The sequence below is a fragment of the Chlamydotis macqueenii genome, chromosome 11 (genome assembly GCF_036417535.1).
Source record: "Chlamydotis macqueenii isolate bChlMac1 chromosome 11, bChlMac1.mat, whole genome shotgun sequence".
Classification (NCBI taxonomy): Eukaryota; Metazoa; Chordata; class Aves; order Otidiformes; family Otididae; genus Chlamydotis; species Chlamydotis macqueenii.
The window spans coordinates 3,687,629-3,705,575 of record NC_141566.1 but is presented as its reverse complement, the minus strand read 5'-3'; the positions used below and the strand labels follow the sequence as shown (position 1 = coordinate 3,705,575).

Genomic DNA, 17,947 nt, shown 5'->3' with positions numbered 1-17,947 from the left:
CCCCGCGACAGGCGGTTTTATACCAGCATCTGGTTAATTTTCCCTTGTACGTTGCAGATAAAAGCGCCCGTGGATACATAGAAGCCCATCCTTCGGTAAGCATGAAAATAACCTTTTCCTTTCATAGCACTGTGAATTTCCAAGAATTGTGGAGCAAGCTGTGACAGAGTGCCAGCCTCTACGCTGAAAGAAAGTATATTTTAGTGTCTTTAGTGTCAGAAAAGCAATCACGGGCTGTTTTCTAATTTTCTGTTTAAGAACTTTTAAACAGTTGAAAGTCTGGTTTTGCAGACAGAAGATTGCTTGCTGTTCTTAGCCATGGTGGAATATATAGTTCGCAACAATATGCAGTACTAATTAGCCTATTTTAATTTCATTAACAACAACTTGGAATCCATTTCTGTTAAACTTTATGATTTATCCTTACTACATCTGATATGTAGCTGCATATAAATAAGGTTATAATTGATACGTAACTCACTGGAACCATTGAAAGAAAGTTTTAAATAATCATTCACTCTGAATTAGTACTGGATTGCCGTAGCAATCCCAGAGATGTAGTCGTGACATCCACATTAATATTGACCAGACATATTAGTGTTAATGTTCGTGCATTAAAGAGCAAGTGAGTGAATGGGGATTTGGCCTTTATTTTCAAGTGTTCAGTAACTTAATTTTAGCTTTGTGGTTACACAGCAGAGAGTGTGTATAATGAAATGAAAATAATCTTTGAATATTCACACTTCAGCTTTTCAGCTGATGCCATGTCCATTATCTTTAATAAAGCACACTTTTAAAAGCAAGTTTGGAGTTCGCCAGAGCACAGTAAACCTTCCCAATAGCTTCTCCAGTGGGTACGGACTCATCGGCAGATGCTGTGGTATTTTCTTCTAGCAGACAAAGACAGTGATGAGATAGTCAAGATGTCAGCTTTCAAAAGTTACCCACTCAGAGGATGCTGATTGAATGGTACAGCGCAGGGAAAACAACTCTCTGACAGGATCGAGCAGTCATCGGAATTACTTTAATTTCATTTCACTCCTTAATGGGAGTCTGGCTTTAAGTAATATGACATTGTATATGTTCTAGCTGCACCATTTAGTGCTGTCAGACCAAGCATGGAGCCCAGTGGAAAAAATAGTTACAAGAATTTGACATAACAGAAATGGGATTATTCCTTCCTTTATTTTTCCCCTCATGATCTTCTGTCTTCATGTAAGCCAAGTGCTGATGATGCTTAGAAAGCTATGCACTGACCTAACGTATGACAAATTAACATTCACCTTCCCATTAGAGCACCCCTTGCCTGGCAGAGCTGGCCTTTGAACTGGGGTTTGAAATGTCTGCCGTACCATTCCCTGCTTTGGCCGGATTAGTAGCCCATTTCACCATTTGCCTTTAAAGGCTGGGTGACGGAACTGAGTCTCACAGAAAACACAACACTGTGTGTGTGTGTGTGTTTGTCTATATGACAGTGTGTTGGAGTGCAGCTGACTTAAGGCAGAGATACACTCCTCTGTACAGTCAGACACAGGCGTGAAGATTAGGTCTACCTGTTTCCTGCGGACCTTCCTTTGCTGGTATTTATACTGGACCAAACTGATGCCATTTTAAAGACAACACAAGTGAGATGTGAATATTTAGAGTAGTACCTTTGATTTGCTTGACTTCTCTAAGCAGCCTGTTGTGGCCAGCTTTAAAGCAGTTGGTAAACACTTAACAAGGCACCTGTTCAGGTTTTTGTTTCACTCGCAAATTTGTGACAATGTCACAGAACCCCTGCTCCCGAGTAGCATCCGGGGGGGTTCAACTCGCCTAATTTTAAATATCTGCACTGTAGGCTTCAGTTTACATGTAGACACCTGGTCAGCCAGACTTCCCCTGTATGCCTCATGTTTGGAGTCTGCAGGAAGGCTGACTGCACTGTGGAAACAGGCAATAATCTGGTCACCCCATGGGTAAAACAGTAAAGAAACAAACAGCCTTTCTCTCCAAAACCAAATTCCCAGCAAGATGACGAAGGAGGCTTTGCACTTTGAAGTGTGTTAATTAACCTAGCCAGTAGACACCTGTTAGCTTAATTAACTGCTACCATTTCTGTAGACACAATGCTAAAGCAATTAGCCAGCAGCTAGATGTGATTTCTAGTGATATATTCAAGCATTACATTCTGTGAAATTAGACTTTGACTAAGCATGGGAATGATGCAGTTGTTTTTAGCAAAAATGAAAAACACCAAGACAAAATAACAAAACAGCACAGTAATTTGTAACCTTTAAATTGTATTGTGCTGTGTGTATCTTAGAACTGATTCCTGTAGGACTACAGGCATGTCTAGATTGTTTTCTGATGTCTAAGCAGACAAACGTTGTGTGTAATTATCAGACCTCCCGAGTGCCAAAATGGTGACTGTCACTCACGCTCCTGTCTGTCCACAGAGCACAAAAACAGCGTCAGAACCCCCGCTAGCTCCCTCTGTTTCTGAAGAAGAGGATGAAGATGATGAAGAGGAGGAAGATGACAATGAACCTCCACCTGTTATCGCACCACGGCCCGAACATACAAAATCAGTAAGTCCCAGCTTTGATTAGCTCTGTGTTTGCTGTAATTCATGTTTCTGATCAGGCAGCACTTGCCAATGAAGACTCTGAGGGCTGGAGTCCCTACCATGGCATAGTGCTTCATCCAGGTCACTGACACCAGGAAAATCTGTTTTGAACTTCCACATTTAGTTGTGAGTTTCCTGTCATTCTGATAGTCTGTGAATTTATCTTAGTATCAGATAAGGCATACCCTTATGTCTTTTAATGCCACTGGTGTAAAAGTGTCCAGCCGTGTCCAAAGTGTCTGTGTAGGCTCTGTGTCATCAGTGGAGAGACCCAGTTCACACTCTTGCAGGATACACAGGAGAAGCTGTCCCCTGGAGGAACCTGTCCCTCTCCATAAACTGTAGAAGTAGGGAAATGATTGGCTTAGACTTCACCCTTAACTTCTACATGACTGAAGTTTGGTGAGAAGAATCTTGCGCAGCTCTGCGTTGTAAAAAGAAAGTAGATCTCTGCAGGACTGGAATGCAGTTCTTAATGGCCACTCCCTAAAGCTTGAAGTGCTGCTGAGATGTCAGATCAACAGTTATGATCAGAAAAGGGAAATGTTTCCTGCTTCTAGTCAGACGCTTACATACCAACTAAAGAGTAATTTTGTTACCCGTGGAAACACACGAGCATCAAGAAACAAGGCTGGGGGGCCCTGGACAGATCTATTTTTGTATGCTTGCAACACAGTAAATTCATTATTTGGCTCATCTTTCAGAAAATCAATGAAAATTGAAAATGAAACTGGCCATGGAATTGTGTAAAACTAGCTTTTAATTTTTGCCCATTCAGTTTGAGAAGCGGACAGCAAAAACAAACATTTTAAGAGCCCTGAATGTGGCAGACAGCATCTTCCTAAGGGTTTGCATTTGAAATATGATCTCAGGGGCACCTCTGCAAGCCATCTTTCTGACACACAATAATTTTTTGTCACAGATCTACACGCGCTCTGTAATTGAACCTGCCGCTGCACCAGCACCAGCTAAAGAAGCCACCACTCCCCAACCTGAAAACTCAAACACAAACACTTTGTACAGAAACACAGACCGGCAGCGAAAAAAATCCAAGATGACAGATGAGGAGATCCTAGAGAAACTGAGTACGTATTGTGTGTTTCTTGTCTGATAAAGCAGGGTACTGTACGCACGTCTCGGGATTATACGTACCAAATGTTGATCCTCAGTTTAGCGCCACAGAATCACTTACAACTCCCTGCACAAACTGTTACTGTGCTTAGAGGAAGGGAGAGAGCACCCTAGGTGTTCCTTCTGCCTCTGAGGGCAGCTGTGAGGGGTTGGATTTGCCTGAGCTTCCTTCTACGCTGAAGGCAAAAGCAGAGATTGTTTCTGGTCGAGCAGAAGGCTGTGACCTAGTCAACTCCTGTGTGCAGATGGCCAAACTGAACAGAATATTTGGATTCCTAAATTCTCTTCAGACTCTTGACTTCTCACCGGTGACTGGAACCAAAATACTTTGCTGAAATCTGTTGGGTTTGTTTGTTGAGAGGGTTTTTGGGGTTGTGTTTTTTTTTTTCCTTACCTGTAGACACTACAGCAGTAAGCTGATTCCTTCAGCCTCAATGAGCTCTCCTGCCCCAGGTATTCTATTGGTGTCATTTTTATTGTTGTTACTACTTCTACTAATACATCAGAGCTCATTTTTATAAGAATTCTACAGTTTTGTCAGAGAGAACTCCTTAGAAAGAACATCAGTTGACACTATGGATAGAGAGGAAGAGGTGTTTTCAATGTGCCCCAAAAGAAAAAAACATACTTTTATAAAATCCTTACTTTATTTCTTAGCTTTATGCTTACAAGGATGTATCCAAGAGACACATCTGTGTGACGTGATAGGGAAAACTGTGCTGCAAGCATTTCTCAGGAGCCACTGTATATTCTTCAGATATGTGGCACTTTGTCATAGCTGATTCCCAGCCAGTTAATACTATTAGAGTCCTAACCATTGGCCCCAGACCCCTGTGCAGATTATACTCTAGGAAAACACATCAAGCTGTTCATGATTCTGCAGTACAACCAATTTAATCTGCTTCTTGCACGTAATAGCTGCCAGTGCTGTATTCTCAGATAACATATTGTTGGGTTGGTAACATAGCCCAGTTTACTCTGTGCTACCGTTAACTGTTAGGACAAAAAGTGGATGGATCTGCACCTCCTTGTGTTTGTTCTGTCTGTAATGGGGGCAACTGCTTGTAAAGGAGTGCAGTCTGGCTGGGGCTTCTTCACCGCGGTTGTCAGTGCTCATTCTTGTGCTCTACCAACCTTTTTGTCATACCTGCCCTGCCACTGATGGCTGGTGTGGCTGCGGAGCCTGAAGCCTTCCTTAGCTGGGAGATTTCAGCTGCTTGTGTAGAGTTTTCCACACCCATAGCAGCCTGACTGGGCTATAAAGAACTGAATCTCAGTGCCATTAGGGAGTATCCAAGGGTTAAGTTCAATACTTTGAGCTGAGCACGCAATGAAATAAATTCCAGAGCAGACAGTAACCTGCAGGTATTTCAGCTTATAAAGGGAGGAATTACAGCTTCAGCTGAGGCTGAATGTTTGAGGCAGGCTTCCACCATGAGATCCGCAGGTACCCTGCATACATGAACCTAAGTATGTGTATCGTTTGTTCAGGCTTCTGTGTTTGGCAGATTAGGAGCGAGCCCTTGAGTTATTGTGGGTTATATCTTTGAAATGTTACATGCTTTCATGCTTTTCCTTTTTTAAGAATTTGATACCAAGCGAGCAAGGTCTGGACGTCTGCCTTGGGCAAATTGTGATGTGGACAATGAAAATCCTTTTGTGCTTTCATGAGGCTGTCTGAAAATGCCAGTGATGCTTTTTTGTTATAGTCCTGGGCCAATGATATTTAAGTATGTGTGGTGGTTGTTTTTTTCTGTTTTGTTTTGTTTTTACTTGTAAGACTTCTTCACCTTGACTATTTCCCCACAATTGATTTTATGCTACTTTTAGGAAGATGCCGTCTCCCCTCTTTTATCTTAAATTGCTTTCATAATTCTTTTCTGTTTGAAATAACTTGGTTTTTTTTAGAGCCACTTTCATTACAAGTTTTACTAGGGAGTAAGGCCTGTAATATTGAGATAAGATCAAACAAAATTCTGTCTCTAATGAAGTCAAGAATATGTTCCACTGTAATTATAAAACAGAAGTGGCCCAATTCTGCTTTCTTATCGATGACTTGATAAAGGAAAGTACTTAAAGACGTCAGAATATCTGGTAAGTTTATCTTTGTCCAGAGTAGGGAGTGCTTCTCTGAACTGGAGCTCTGTACCATTCACTTTGCTGATTTTGGTGCTGTCATATTTGATGTGCATTGGCTTAAGTACAGGCAACCAGCCACAACTAACTTGTGAAAGCAGCTACTCAAGTTTTGAGGAAAAACTCCAGAAATCTCAACTGCGAAATCAGGGGCAAATGTGGAAAGTTCTTTTTCAAAATACTTGTTCTGCAGTCTTTTTGTAACGTGAACTTCTGATACCTGTTCTGATAGATACACAGTTCCATTAACTCACTGGAAATAGCACCTGGCCAGCCACCGACCACACAATGTGCTTCCTGTTGTCTGGTCCAGCCCTGGATTATGGCAGTGTTTGGTTTAGTACTGCAGAGTCTCTCTCTTCCAGAATGAAAGCTTCGTCTTACGTTACTTGTTTCAGTGAGATGAAACTAGGAAAAGTTAACCAGGTCCTGAAAGCGTTAGGTCCTTGGCTTGGACTCCAGATAATACAGTTACTCTGACTCTTGCAGGCTGGCACAGCAGGGCAGGATGGCTTCAGGCTACGAGGCAGCGTCGGCATCCTCACTGCCATGGGCAGTGGGCACTGGCTGGCGTTCCCGGAGTGAGTACCGCAGGGCAAAGGAAACCTCTTCTCCTGCAGCTCCCATTAGCGATCTTGCCAAGGCCAACAAAATGGTTTTAGCAGGGAGCGTACCAGATGGTGTTGATGCCCCGTCTTCTTGCCATGCTGGCAGGCAGGGTTCCTGGCTAGGCATCCAGTCAGATGTCCATTTGGATGCTAAAGCCCTCTGCTCCAGAGAGATGGCCTGGCCAGAGGAGAGGGGCTTTTGTTCCTACTTACAGTGAATGGTGCATCACCTAGTTTTGTTTGGATGCACAGGTGAACAAATAAGTATGTGTTTGTATTTATGATACAGGAATATTGCCAGATCAGTCAAACAAAATACACTGCAAAACACTGGGAGTCTTTCCTCCTGAACTAATTTTCTTCAAGTGTTTCAGTGATATATGTTCCAAGTTAAATCTTTAGAAGTCGTTTGCATTGAGCCATCACCTTGGGCTTCATTGTTTGTATTTTATCTAGGAACCTACCGGACCAAAAAACAATATTGTTGGAGTTAACCAGACTTTGTTCTTTCATTCGACACACAGTATCCTAATTGCTGCATTTTTTCCTTCCCGTTCAGACTGCCTGCACCTCCGAGTGGGCAAGAAGCTGTCATGCAGTGCATGCTTTAATTTTAGCTTTCAGCGGCACATGAGCTTTCAGTGGCTGATGGAGCCAGACTGTCCCACTCGCTGTGCCGGACAGGCCAGCCCTGCCTTCCTGCTGCTGCAGCGCAGAGCTGCCGGGAGGCGGCAGCAGCCCATCTGGCCTGGTTTCCGAACCGCGTCGCCTGTACTCAGGAAATTATCAGCATCTCACTTGTGCAGCTGGCTGTGTAACACTAGCGCCCGAGGAATAGTGCTGTTCTTGTTATCCATCGCAGCTCTGCTTAGTTGTGAAGATCAGCATGTGTGCGGCGTTGAGAGTGCGAGTCAAATGCCAGTTACTGATCTGAGTCAGGCTGAAGACAAGCAGCGTGTTTCTTAAAATTGCACAAGTGAGGTCTTCTTCAGAACTTAGCCTGGTAATAAATCATGAAGGTCATACTTCATAGAGCCCCATGATTATTGATTGTAATATGAGATGCTGTTCTTTAAAAACATAAAGACATTCTTTTGGCAAACTGCTGAAAGATTGAGAAGATCCCCTCCTGGAAACACTTTGCAAGATTCTTCCTGTTCTGAAAATGGCATCTGTTCATAAAAATTGATTCCGGAACCCGAGGTGCATTTCATCTTTGGAAGTATTAAACCTTCTGTTGAATCACACGGAGTATTTATTCCTAAGAAGGTAAAGGCTCCATTGTTCTGGCTGTCATTAATGTTTATAGACACTTGCATTGGTATTGTTCTTTTCTGATATCTGTCTCCTGTGAATGTTTCTCCATGTTTTTAGTTTCCTGTCAAGGTGGCTCTCCAAAGGACTGTAGAACATCAGTCTTCGTGGAGGCCGTCTGTGCTACGGAGCTGACCGAGTCGTAGTTGTTACCCAGCTGACTACAAATAGCTCAGAAGCCCAGACAGTGCAGCTGCGTTTCTGATCTGCTGGAAGGTGGTATCTACATTTTTAAGTAAGCATCTCTAATTTTGTTTCTTTCAGGGAGCATTGTGAGTGTGGGAGATCCTAAGAAGAAATACACTCGTTTTGAAAAAATTGGCCAAGGGTAAGTCCAGTCACGGTTACTTGTACTAAAACATGGGCCAGGGTATTTTCCTGGTCTAATGTAAAGTGTGAAGTCAGGCAAGCTCCAAACATGTTCAGACACTGAGTTTAGATTCTGCTGCCTCTCAGTACTGACCAGAATGAGTAACTGTGCTCAGAAGGCATCATCAAAGACAAATTGATGCGGGCAGTGTCTTGTCTGCAGCAAGGAGCATGACCCAAAAGATCTGTTGTCCCTCAAGTGTGTGGCACCTGTTTGCTTATTTTTTTTAGGAGAAATCATTTTTGTATGTCTCAAAGTAATACGACTACGCTAAAGAAAGGAGAAGAGACTTTATTGCCTGAAAGAGCAACTTACCATCTAAGAGTTGTCAGATAAATAACAGTTCTCAGTAATATTTCTTTCACGTATTTTGCTTTAAATATACACAGTGATCAGGATTATAACCACATAGTTTAGAAACTTAAACCAGGGACTAAATAATAAGCTCTCTTTTCTAGCAGAGGTAGTAAAAAATAAAAATTCAATAATAAACACAGTGTTGATGCACAAAGTACGTGATGAGAAAATGCATCATCTGCCTGATGGCAGACCACTTACGGATCCTGCAGGTTTTAGGAGTTTACTGAAAATAATCAACCAAGCTATTCCCTTTTGAAACCCACCTTGCTTCCTGTAAGTAGGATTGATTTGAAATATTTCGTATGTGAGGAGGCAAGAACAAAATAAATCACATCAAAATTAGGTATCTGACTTGAATTTTAAATATGGACAGACTCCCTGCTCAGTCAAAGGTTCCTTGGCTGTGCTGTAATTCCAGGAGGGCTGGCACCGTTTGTGTAACACCAGGATCGCGCTGCTGTCAGTGTGTGACAGAAGCTGTTCACTGACATCAGGATACACTTTTCTGCCTTAACTGTTTGTGAGGTTTGAACTCAGGGTAGCAAGTTGCTGACCTAGAACTGATACATACAGCAGAAAGCCAGGCACACTCATGCTCTGGCAGTCTTTATCATGGGTGTATCTTGTTTGGTAGGGCACTTGTGGGAAGGTGTTTCTGCTCCATTCATTGTATAAAACCCCTTTCTCCGACTCCAGCTTGCTTTCTGCTCAAAGGTTTGGTTCTTAGTGTCATTTGTAAAATGTCAGTGGACACTTAGAGCTGTGCCAGCCTCTCAAAAGATAAGTGTCGACTGAAGAAGTGAGAGTCAGAATGAACACACAGATTCTTGCTGTCACCGTGAGAATATGGCCATCGCCCTCCCAATCTTTTGACAGTCCTAGGAGTGAGCTTGTACAAAGGTGCCTCACAACTGGTGGAAAGACAAGTGGCTAATACCCTAAAAGGGTATCTAAACTGATTTCCTACAGCTTTTAGTACAGCCTGCAGATTGCACGCCCTTCTTACAGAGGAGTGAGTGTGCTGCCGTAACCAGCTCATGGCTGTAGTGCCGCAGGCCAATTTACCGGGATGGGGAAAGGTCCTAAAGGAGAAAATCATCACAAAGGTGATCAAACAGGATGATCAGGAGGGACCAGACTGCTGTATGGCTGGGGTTGGCCTGTCTGTCTGCAGCAGGGCTGGACTGAGGTGCACTGCCTTGGATGGTGCTGACGGCCTTAGCTGATCCAGGCGCCAGTTCCTGAGCCACCCACCTTTGCAGTGAGTTGGGTACAGTTATGCCAAAGGCACTGGTAGTGCTGGAAGTGAACAGGATTTTAGTGGCTGCTAACGAGGGCACTGCAAGGCAGCAAGGATGTAGCTGCTCAGAGAACTGCTGGTAGAGAGCGACTTCTTATGTAGAGGGAGGCAACGTGCCCAGCGTGCAGCATGTCATGGTTTCGTACGGCTGGTAAGTTAATAAACGGGATGGTTTTACAGGCACTCTGCGGTGAGCGGCCGTCAGCAGGCCTGCAGCCGCAGGTCAGCTTCAGCACTGAGTCTCTGGTTTGTCATCTGTTTCCAGCTGAGGACTGAAAATGCTGCTGACACTGGAGGAAACATAGTTAGTGGGTGCTTGATAAAGAGGCTGTGCTTGCTCAAGCAGCGTTAGCTCTTGCTAGAAAGACAAATGAGTATGGAGCCATGAGCAGCCCGGGTTCAGGTTGGTTTTTTTTAACTTGTACTGCACTGCATCACAGTGACACAGATCTAATTGTGGGCCCTGGTACTTGCCTAACTGCATTAAAACCAAGATATTACAGAAGCATTTAAAAGTTAGATACAGATCAGAAATTATAGTTGCTTAGAAGTAAAAGTTCGTAATGCAGAATCACAGAGGCCTTGCAATTAATTCACAGCTTTACTTAAATTACTCACCTTTATCTAAACTCTTCACAGATGGCCTGGAGCATACCAACAGCATCCTAATTTAAATAGCTGTTTTTAAATAAACCCTGACACGACTTTGCTCAGGAGATACAGCACAGTGTTAGCAAATCTGAATAAATGGTGTTGGCTTTTTATGAAAACAAATTGGATTAATCTCGACAATTAGTCATAGGAAAATGCATTTGCATTTATATTAAAAGAATACGTAGCGTGTCCAATGGGAACATTGTTCTCAACACAGACATACAGTCTCTGGTGCCTGTTGAATTACAATGCTTCAGAAATATTTCAGCCTGCAGGTAAACAAACAAGCCAGGGTATCGTGTGAAAATGAGCAAACTGATTTTGGCATTTTCGGTCAGTGGGGCACTTGCCAGATGCATGTTCACGCTTCTCAGAATTCCTGCCCTGGCTCTCCCTTGCCTCGCTGCCCATGCAGACGTGGGCTTCATAAATGATGGCAGTGTAAACCCGTGGTTGAGCTCAGAAGGAAGCCTCATTAGGGTTTACAAGCCCATCGTTGCTTTTAAACCCAAAGGGATTTCCTCTGATCGTGGCCTTTCCAGCCCTTCACATCATTACAGGGGAGGAACCTCTTCTAACGAGAGGCAGATGGCAAACAAAACCCCACAGCATCTAGTCCGCAGATGAGCATGCCGTTTATTCCTGGTGGCTCTACAGCACAACCTGTGTCTGCCACGAAGCAAAACAGACCCCATGAAGAGTCCTTCACCTGTCTGGTGCACCTAACAGAAGCAGCTGCTGATGGCTCTTGGCACACAAAGCAGCTGTCTAAGGAGCTTCTGTTTTGAGTAGTTGTGCATGAAATAATGTTTGCCTTCACCTGCTCTAGCTGCGACCTCGCAGGATGGCCAGAGAATCATTGCCTTGCATGCTGGAGACAGCTGTGTCTAGATCCTTTCCTCAGGCTGTCGCCTGTATTCAGGGTTCTCAGAATGACTGCGTGGTGCTGGCTGAATTTTGCAGATCGATTCAAATAGGAGGTCTGAGAAGGCACGACTAGACTCTGTTACATCCTCTGGAAACGCTATCCCCACACCCCAACTCTCTCCGAAAAAAAAAAAAAATTAAAAGAAAAAAGGAAAAGGAAAGGAAAAAAACCTCAACAAAGCAAAACTAAGATGGTAAAATAATTAAATATATTATTTTCCAGTTTTTGTAGACACCCCACACCTTAAGTTCTGAACTAAAATAATTTAGTATATACGTCTGAGATTTGCACCAGCCCTTCTTCATGTTGGGTGTAAGTTTTCTGTTGGATACCTGGCATGGGGGGGGCTGGTGGGCTGCTGCGCGGCGTGCTGCTGGCTGAAGCAGGGGTGAACAAAGGTGTTTTATAAACGCTCCAGGCAGCAGAGATCTATCTGGGCTTGCTTTCACTCACTGGGGCTAAACAGCTTCTCATTTCTTCACCGCTCTTTTCTTTCTAGGGCATCAGGAACTGTTTACACAGCAATCGACATCGCCACGGGACAAGAGGTAGGTGTCAGCAGTCCCGGCAGATTTTGCAGGTGCTCAGTGCTTTCCCCTCTGTGCGAACTGTGGATGGGGCTTGTGGGTCACCAGTAGATCTCTGCTGCAAAGGCTGTTCCACTGAAGGAGTCCTAGCCTGCAAATTACGTCTTCTGCCAGGGTGTTCCTCCTATGTACAGACTCGTGTCTGCTGGCAAAATACATCCTCTGCTGTCTTCAGCTTTGCAGTGCAAGCTCTTTAAGCGCAGCGTGGCTCTGTGCCTCAGTAACTTAACACTTCCTGTGGCCATCCGCTTTCCAGCAACCGTTACACTGCGGTGTTGATTAATGCCTGAAAAAGCGCCTGCAAGTTCCTGGGGGAGATCCTGGTGCCCCTGGAATCAGAGCCCCGGTGCTCTCTGTGCTTGGGCTGATGCTTCACCCATAGCTCTGAAGGCCAATCATAAGAGAATTCTTTCCTCTTTCCTCTGTCTTCAAAACGGGTGGTGCTCTCCACAGTATTGTTGGTCCCCGCCTGGCACCATGTTCCATCATCCCTGAATGGGTGTTCTAGTGGAGAGAAATCTGTAAAGAAATCCCAGCAAGCTTTTGGGCGCGATAAAAACTATATAATTTTTATTGCCAGTGTAAATGTATTGGCTTAGGAATTGTTATATCTTTGTTCCCCAGTGTGCACGAGGGTGTGCTACTACAGAGAATGTTGGTCTGTATATCCAGTGTAACTCTGTACATTTACAGCGTAAAATCTGCCTGTGGACCTGCCCTAGAGTACAAATTACAATACGAATTGTAAAATCTAAAGATCTGTCACAACGAGAGGCCTCAGGAGAACCCTGGGAGTGGTCACAGATTCCCCTGTTGTTGTGAGGAATAAATAGCTGATGGAGGCTGCTGTCATTCAGTCCCCGTTTATCTGAATCTTGTGCAGACAGTTACACTATTTAGCATTTTTTCCATCATGTGTTTCATCTCCAAAGTATAATGCGAGCCCTAATTAAGCAGAGATCACGTTTGGGATGCAGTTCTGTGTTTTAGTCGTACTGAAGCTGGTTGGCACACGCTGACACATGAGAAGGCGTTTATCAAAGATCTCCCCTGGACAATGCAGTCGTGTTTCGGTCCGGTGTCAGTGACAGCCCCTTACAGCCCGGGAACTGGTCACAGGGAGTGGGGTCCAGGGGGGTGAGAAACAGATCTTGAGGGAAGCGGTGTTAACTTTGACAATCCCTGTCGTGGCCAGCTTAAAGTGACATCTTAACATCCATTTCCTTATCCAAGCCTGACTTTTTGAATATATACAAACTCTGCCTGAAAATTTGGCTGGAAAACCAGGAGTGAGAGTGGAGGAGTGATCTCTCTGGTGCCGTGTGAGGAGCAGGAGCAGACAGAGGGGGAGGCTGGCCAAACTGCGTATGGAGGGAACAACAGGCAGGCTTTAAATGACCACAGGGCCACATCTCCCCACAGGGTGTGGGTCAGCTGGGAGGGCTCTTCGGGGACTGCTGAGAAGATGTGTTTGTAGGAGTCCTTGACCAGAAGGGAAGCAGGGCTGAGCCCTGAGGTAGGAGGCTGGCAGAAGCGGGCTCAGCAAGGAGACCCAGAGGAAAAGCTCAAGTAGAGACCGTGGCTGCCTGGGGGAAGATGGGACTGGGCCGAGGAGCCAGGGTGAGGCAGAGGCAGGATGACTATAGTGGCTCAGAGCAAAAGTGATCATATTAGTAACAAACAGACATGGTGGTGTCTTAGAGAATCCCATTGCTCTTTGGGGCTACAAGCTTAAAATTTCTAACTTCTTCTTTCCGGCTGTCAGCAAATACATCTGAACCTTACTGGTAGTTTCTCATCTGCCTGCAGTGCTGCACTTTATAACTGCTCTTCGATAGAGGTCTGCATGGGAGCTGAAAGCCCTAAGCCTTGCGTAATAGCCCTAGATGTATCCATAAAATACCATAGAGTGGATTTATTTTTTTTAAATCAGAAAATAACTGCAAATCTAAACTGTGTTAAAGAATGTTATTTAGGTTGCAAAATAAAAATTCAAGAAGTCGGGAATTGGGGGATTCAGGAAGCTAGGATTGGGGTTTTTTTGTATGTAACCTTAATTATCTTTTTAGTACGGCATTTTACAGGTAATGTACGTATGTGTTTTCAGTTATACAATCAAGTCAAGAGTAGCAGCAGTTGCTGAAATAACGATCAAAAATCATATAATTGCTAAAGTATTACCAGCTGGTTTTATCCATTTTCACGGTAACAAAGTCACTTCCTGCTTCCAAAACATGCATGAGTGACTGCAGAGGTGATAAACTAAGGCCATCTGAGAAGAATGTGGCTCCAGAGAGTGTTGTTAGAGATCTGTGGTTGGACAGTTTAAATGCCATTGTTACAGATTTTACAAGGCAAAACGTGTATGGCCGTGTGTCCTGTAACTGGCACCCAAGCTCGCGGAGAAACGGGGTGCTGCAGTGTGAGTTACTGAGCAGTGCTGTCTGATAACAAGGCAGCTTGGCACAGCTCTGTTTCCAAAACACTCGCTCCATCTTCATTCTGATCTTGTGCGACAGACTGCTCAGGTTAATGGTTTTCAATGTCATTTTAGGTGGCCATAAAGCAAATGAATCTCCAACAACAGCCCAAAAAGGAACTAATTATTAATGAAATCCTGGTTATGAGGGAAAATAAGAACCCCAATATTGTTAACTATTTAGACAGGTAAGCAGTTCTGGTATTATCACATGAATGTTCCTTTACATGCTGCAAGCCAAAGATTAAAGAAAAAGCTTTGCTCACTGGCAGAAAATTGACCTCTTTGTTATGTATCTACCCACATACCACATATGGGAGGAGACTGTATTTTCTCTGCATTAATCTTTTCTGCCATATATAATTTGAAGACAGTTTTCAAAAACCTGGATCAGCCATATCTTACTAAAACAACAGCCTGTAAGTTCACTACCTCCATGTTGTTTTGTTGTTGGGCTTTTTGTTTTTGTTTTTGTTTTTTTTATGTTGATCATATTTTTTGTGTCCTATGATAAGTGCTGATAAATCATCGTAGAAATTGTTTCACTTGGGCTGTTCCCACTATTTTCCATTGCTGTGGATGCCAGGAAGGCTGGGTTCTTGTTTCCAGAAACACATGGTTTGACAGTTTTTAAATTGTTTTTCCTGTTTCTGAATGTATTTTATGTAAGGTTTTCCAAACTGTTGACCAGTTTCTGTCCTCAGTGGTACACACCCTCCTGCATTCACAACTATGAAAGTTGTGTTGCCTTGTTCTGGAGTTAATCATGGAATTTATCTGTTAAGATGATGAACCAGATGATGTGATATGTCCTGGTTCAAGATTTGTCTTTGCCATTACTAAACTGCATTTTTCACTTACTTGCCATCTAAGAAGTCTAATTTTTCACTTGTATGCCTTCCTGATTTAGACAGCACAGATTCTAAGTACTGTATAGCCTAGAAGGAATGTCTGTTCATTTTATTCTGTCTTCATTTAAAAATGACCTGGAAACAAAAATCAACTGTAGTTGTCTCCATACGGTAATTTAGCTGTGTGCATTTGTCCTAATGCCGTTGTTTTCCTCTTTCAGCTACCTGGTGGGTGATGAGCTCTGGGTGGTCATGGAATACCTGGCTGGAGGCTCTTTAACCGACGTTGTTACAGAGACGTGTATGGATGAAGGACAGATAGCAGCTGTCTGTAGGGAGGTAAGGGATCCGGCATGTGCTTCTCATTGCTTGGACAGGGTGGCACTGCTGAACAGGTGGTGAGAACGGGAGTGGTTTCACGTTCTGAGCTTTGTTTTGGTGTTGCTTTTATAATACGGAGAAGAAAGAGCACCTTAAGTGAACTGCCTGCCAGTATCACTGCACTTATTACGCTCTGTTATTATACGCTTATATACTGTTATTGTACTGTTGCTTTTTTTTTTTCAGTTTTACTATTCTCAACTTTGCCTCTTTAAACATTTGCCTGGAGCATGTCTGTACTGCATTCCTGGCCTGTAAAAGCAAACATGCTGGTGGCAGAATTTTAAAATAAAAGCGAAGAAAAATAGAGACACATTTATCACAGTCCTCAGCTTAAAAGGATAGCATTCCACCCAAAATGGTGTTTGCTTCAGAGAAATGACTAACATGCTATTTCCAAATCTGCTGTACAGCCTAACAATAAAATCTTTGTCATGCAACCTCCCACCCGAAAGTGATCCGCTTCATACCAAAGGAAGGGACTTTTTCTTTTTTGGCAAACAATACTTTGTCATATGGATGGAGACAGCACAGCATTCTGTCTGGGCTTTCCGGGGATAGTCTGTAACAGTAATTGCCATTTCTCTTTCAGAAACTAATATGCCTTAATTTAGAAAGTTATTACTCTAATAGTGTTGAAGCAGCAAGCTATTCCTTTTGACAGCACAATATTCTGCCATTACTCACAATTCATCTAGAAATGAAATCTTTTAGAGCCATTTCCTCTTGTGTGATGAAATCAGGTCATTAATTTTTACCCTCATGTTTCTTTTTTATCTATCAGTGCCTGCAAGCACTGGATTTCCTTCATTCAAACCAAGTCATTCACAGAGACATCAAAAGCGACAACATTCTTCTCGGAATGGACGGATCTGTCAAATTGAGTAGGTATTCTTGGTCAGGCGCAGCGTTCCCAGGATGTGGTGTGAGGCTGAGAGGTGTAGAAAGGAAAAAGCTGTAAAGAGTGGCTTTGGTTTGTGTACGTCCCTTCCAGAGGAAGGGAGTTACAGTCTAAAGTTTCAAGTGAATAAAAGCCACTGCGTGAAACTTGAGGGGTTTTTAATTGGCAAATTCAATATTTCCTTGGCTACAGCCCTGAGTAAAGAGAGCACGCAGCTTTTCCAGCTAGATTAAACAACGCATTCTCAGGCATATAGCGAGGATTTCTTTTGCTTGGTTTCGTAATTCAAGCTGGCTTTAACAATACTTGGTTTTCTCCTCAGCTGATTTTGGCTTCTGTGCTCAGATCACCCCTGAGCAGAGTAAACGGAGCACAATGGTCGGGACTCCTTACTGGATGGCACCGGAAGTGGTGACAAGAAAAGCGTACGGCCCCAAAGTGGACATCTGGTCACTTGGGATCATGGCAATAGAAATGGTGGAAGGAGAACCTCCTTACCTTAACGAAAATCCTCTCAGGGTAAGGTGCAAATAAAATCAGGTATCACTGTCCTTCTAACCTGTCCCATGTTTTGTCTCCCGAGAGACAAAATCCCAATCGCATCAGCTTGAACTAGTTCCACCAAGGCCTGCTTCTAAAAATGACACTGGGGCATATCAGCGTATACTGTAGCTTTAGTTACATCAACAGGAGAACCTCAGAAGAGAAGTGACGCGTAGCCAGTTCAGAAATGTGCTATTTTTGCCTTCAACAATGCTTGAAACTTCTCATGCCGTTTTTGAACTCTTTGAGCTGTATCTCTGAATGACAGGAATTTTTCAGTGGCAAGTTTCTCCAATTGGGGAATTTTTATGAAAAGCATTTCAACTCTGTGTGCAGGCAGAGAAGTCTTTTCAAACTCAGATCAGTGCCGACTGCTTACCCGAGCCTTTCACAGGAAATGTCACTGATTATAATAATGCCTTAGTTATTTACTACCAAATAAATTTCTAAAAGTATGTTTTAGCACAGAGACTTGTAGCAAACTAATGTAATTTTAATATTTTGAAGTTTTTGGTTTTATCCTAATTCCTTAAAGTGAAATGACCGGTTCTTACACCAGATGAGTGTGTAATAGTGGAGGAGTGTATACCAAGATAAAACCTCACGACTAGTAGCTGAAACAAAGTCAAACACCAGACAGTTAATTCCTGATAGAATGCAGGAATTTATGAGAAAATTAATTTTGACCTGTGTGTATACATACATAGTTTTTGTTAAGGCTAGAATTAAAACAGAGCATGGCCTTTGGGTTTTCTCGCAGCAGTAAGGCTGCGCTCTCTTGGGTCTGTGGCGTATG

The 17,947-nt window shown here is 43.3% G+C and overlaps 1 protein-coding gene across 4 annotated transcripts in view; it reads left to right on the top strand.

Moving 5' to 3' along the window:
* PAK3 (p21 (RAC1) activated kinase 3) overlaps positions 1-17,947 on the top strand; it is a 124,219-nt gene that overhangs the window by 99,964 nt on the left and 6,308 nt on the right. For 3 of the 4 annotated variants that reach the window (XM_086756621.1, XM_086756620.1, XM_086756623.1), the window contains exons 5-13: positions 58-95; positions 2,439-2,570; positions 3,531-3,693; positions 8,062-8,125; positions 11,909-11,957; positions 14,551-14,663; positions 15,548-15,665; positions 16,492-16,591; positions 16,931-17,127. In XM_086756621.1, the coding sequence (XP_086612747.1) occupies positions 58-95; positions 2,439-2,570; positions 3,531-3,693; positions 8,062-8,125; positions 11,909-11,957; positions 14,551-14,663; positions 15,548-15,665; positions 16,492-16,591; positions 16,931-17,127 (974 nt within the window). Of the gene's footprint in view, positions 1-57; positions 96-2,438; positions 2,571-3,530; positions 3,694-8,061; positions 8,126-11,908; positions 11,958-14,550; positions 14,664-15,547; positions 15,666-16,491; positions 16,592-16,930; positions 17,143-17,947 lie in introns of those variants that run through there. The other variant, XM_086756624.1, reaches the window with a different exon arrangement.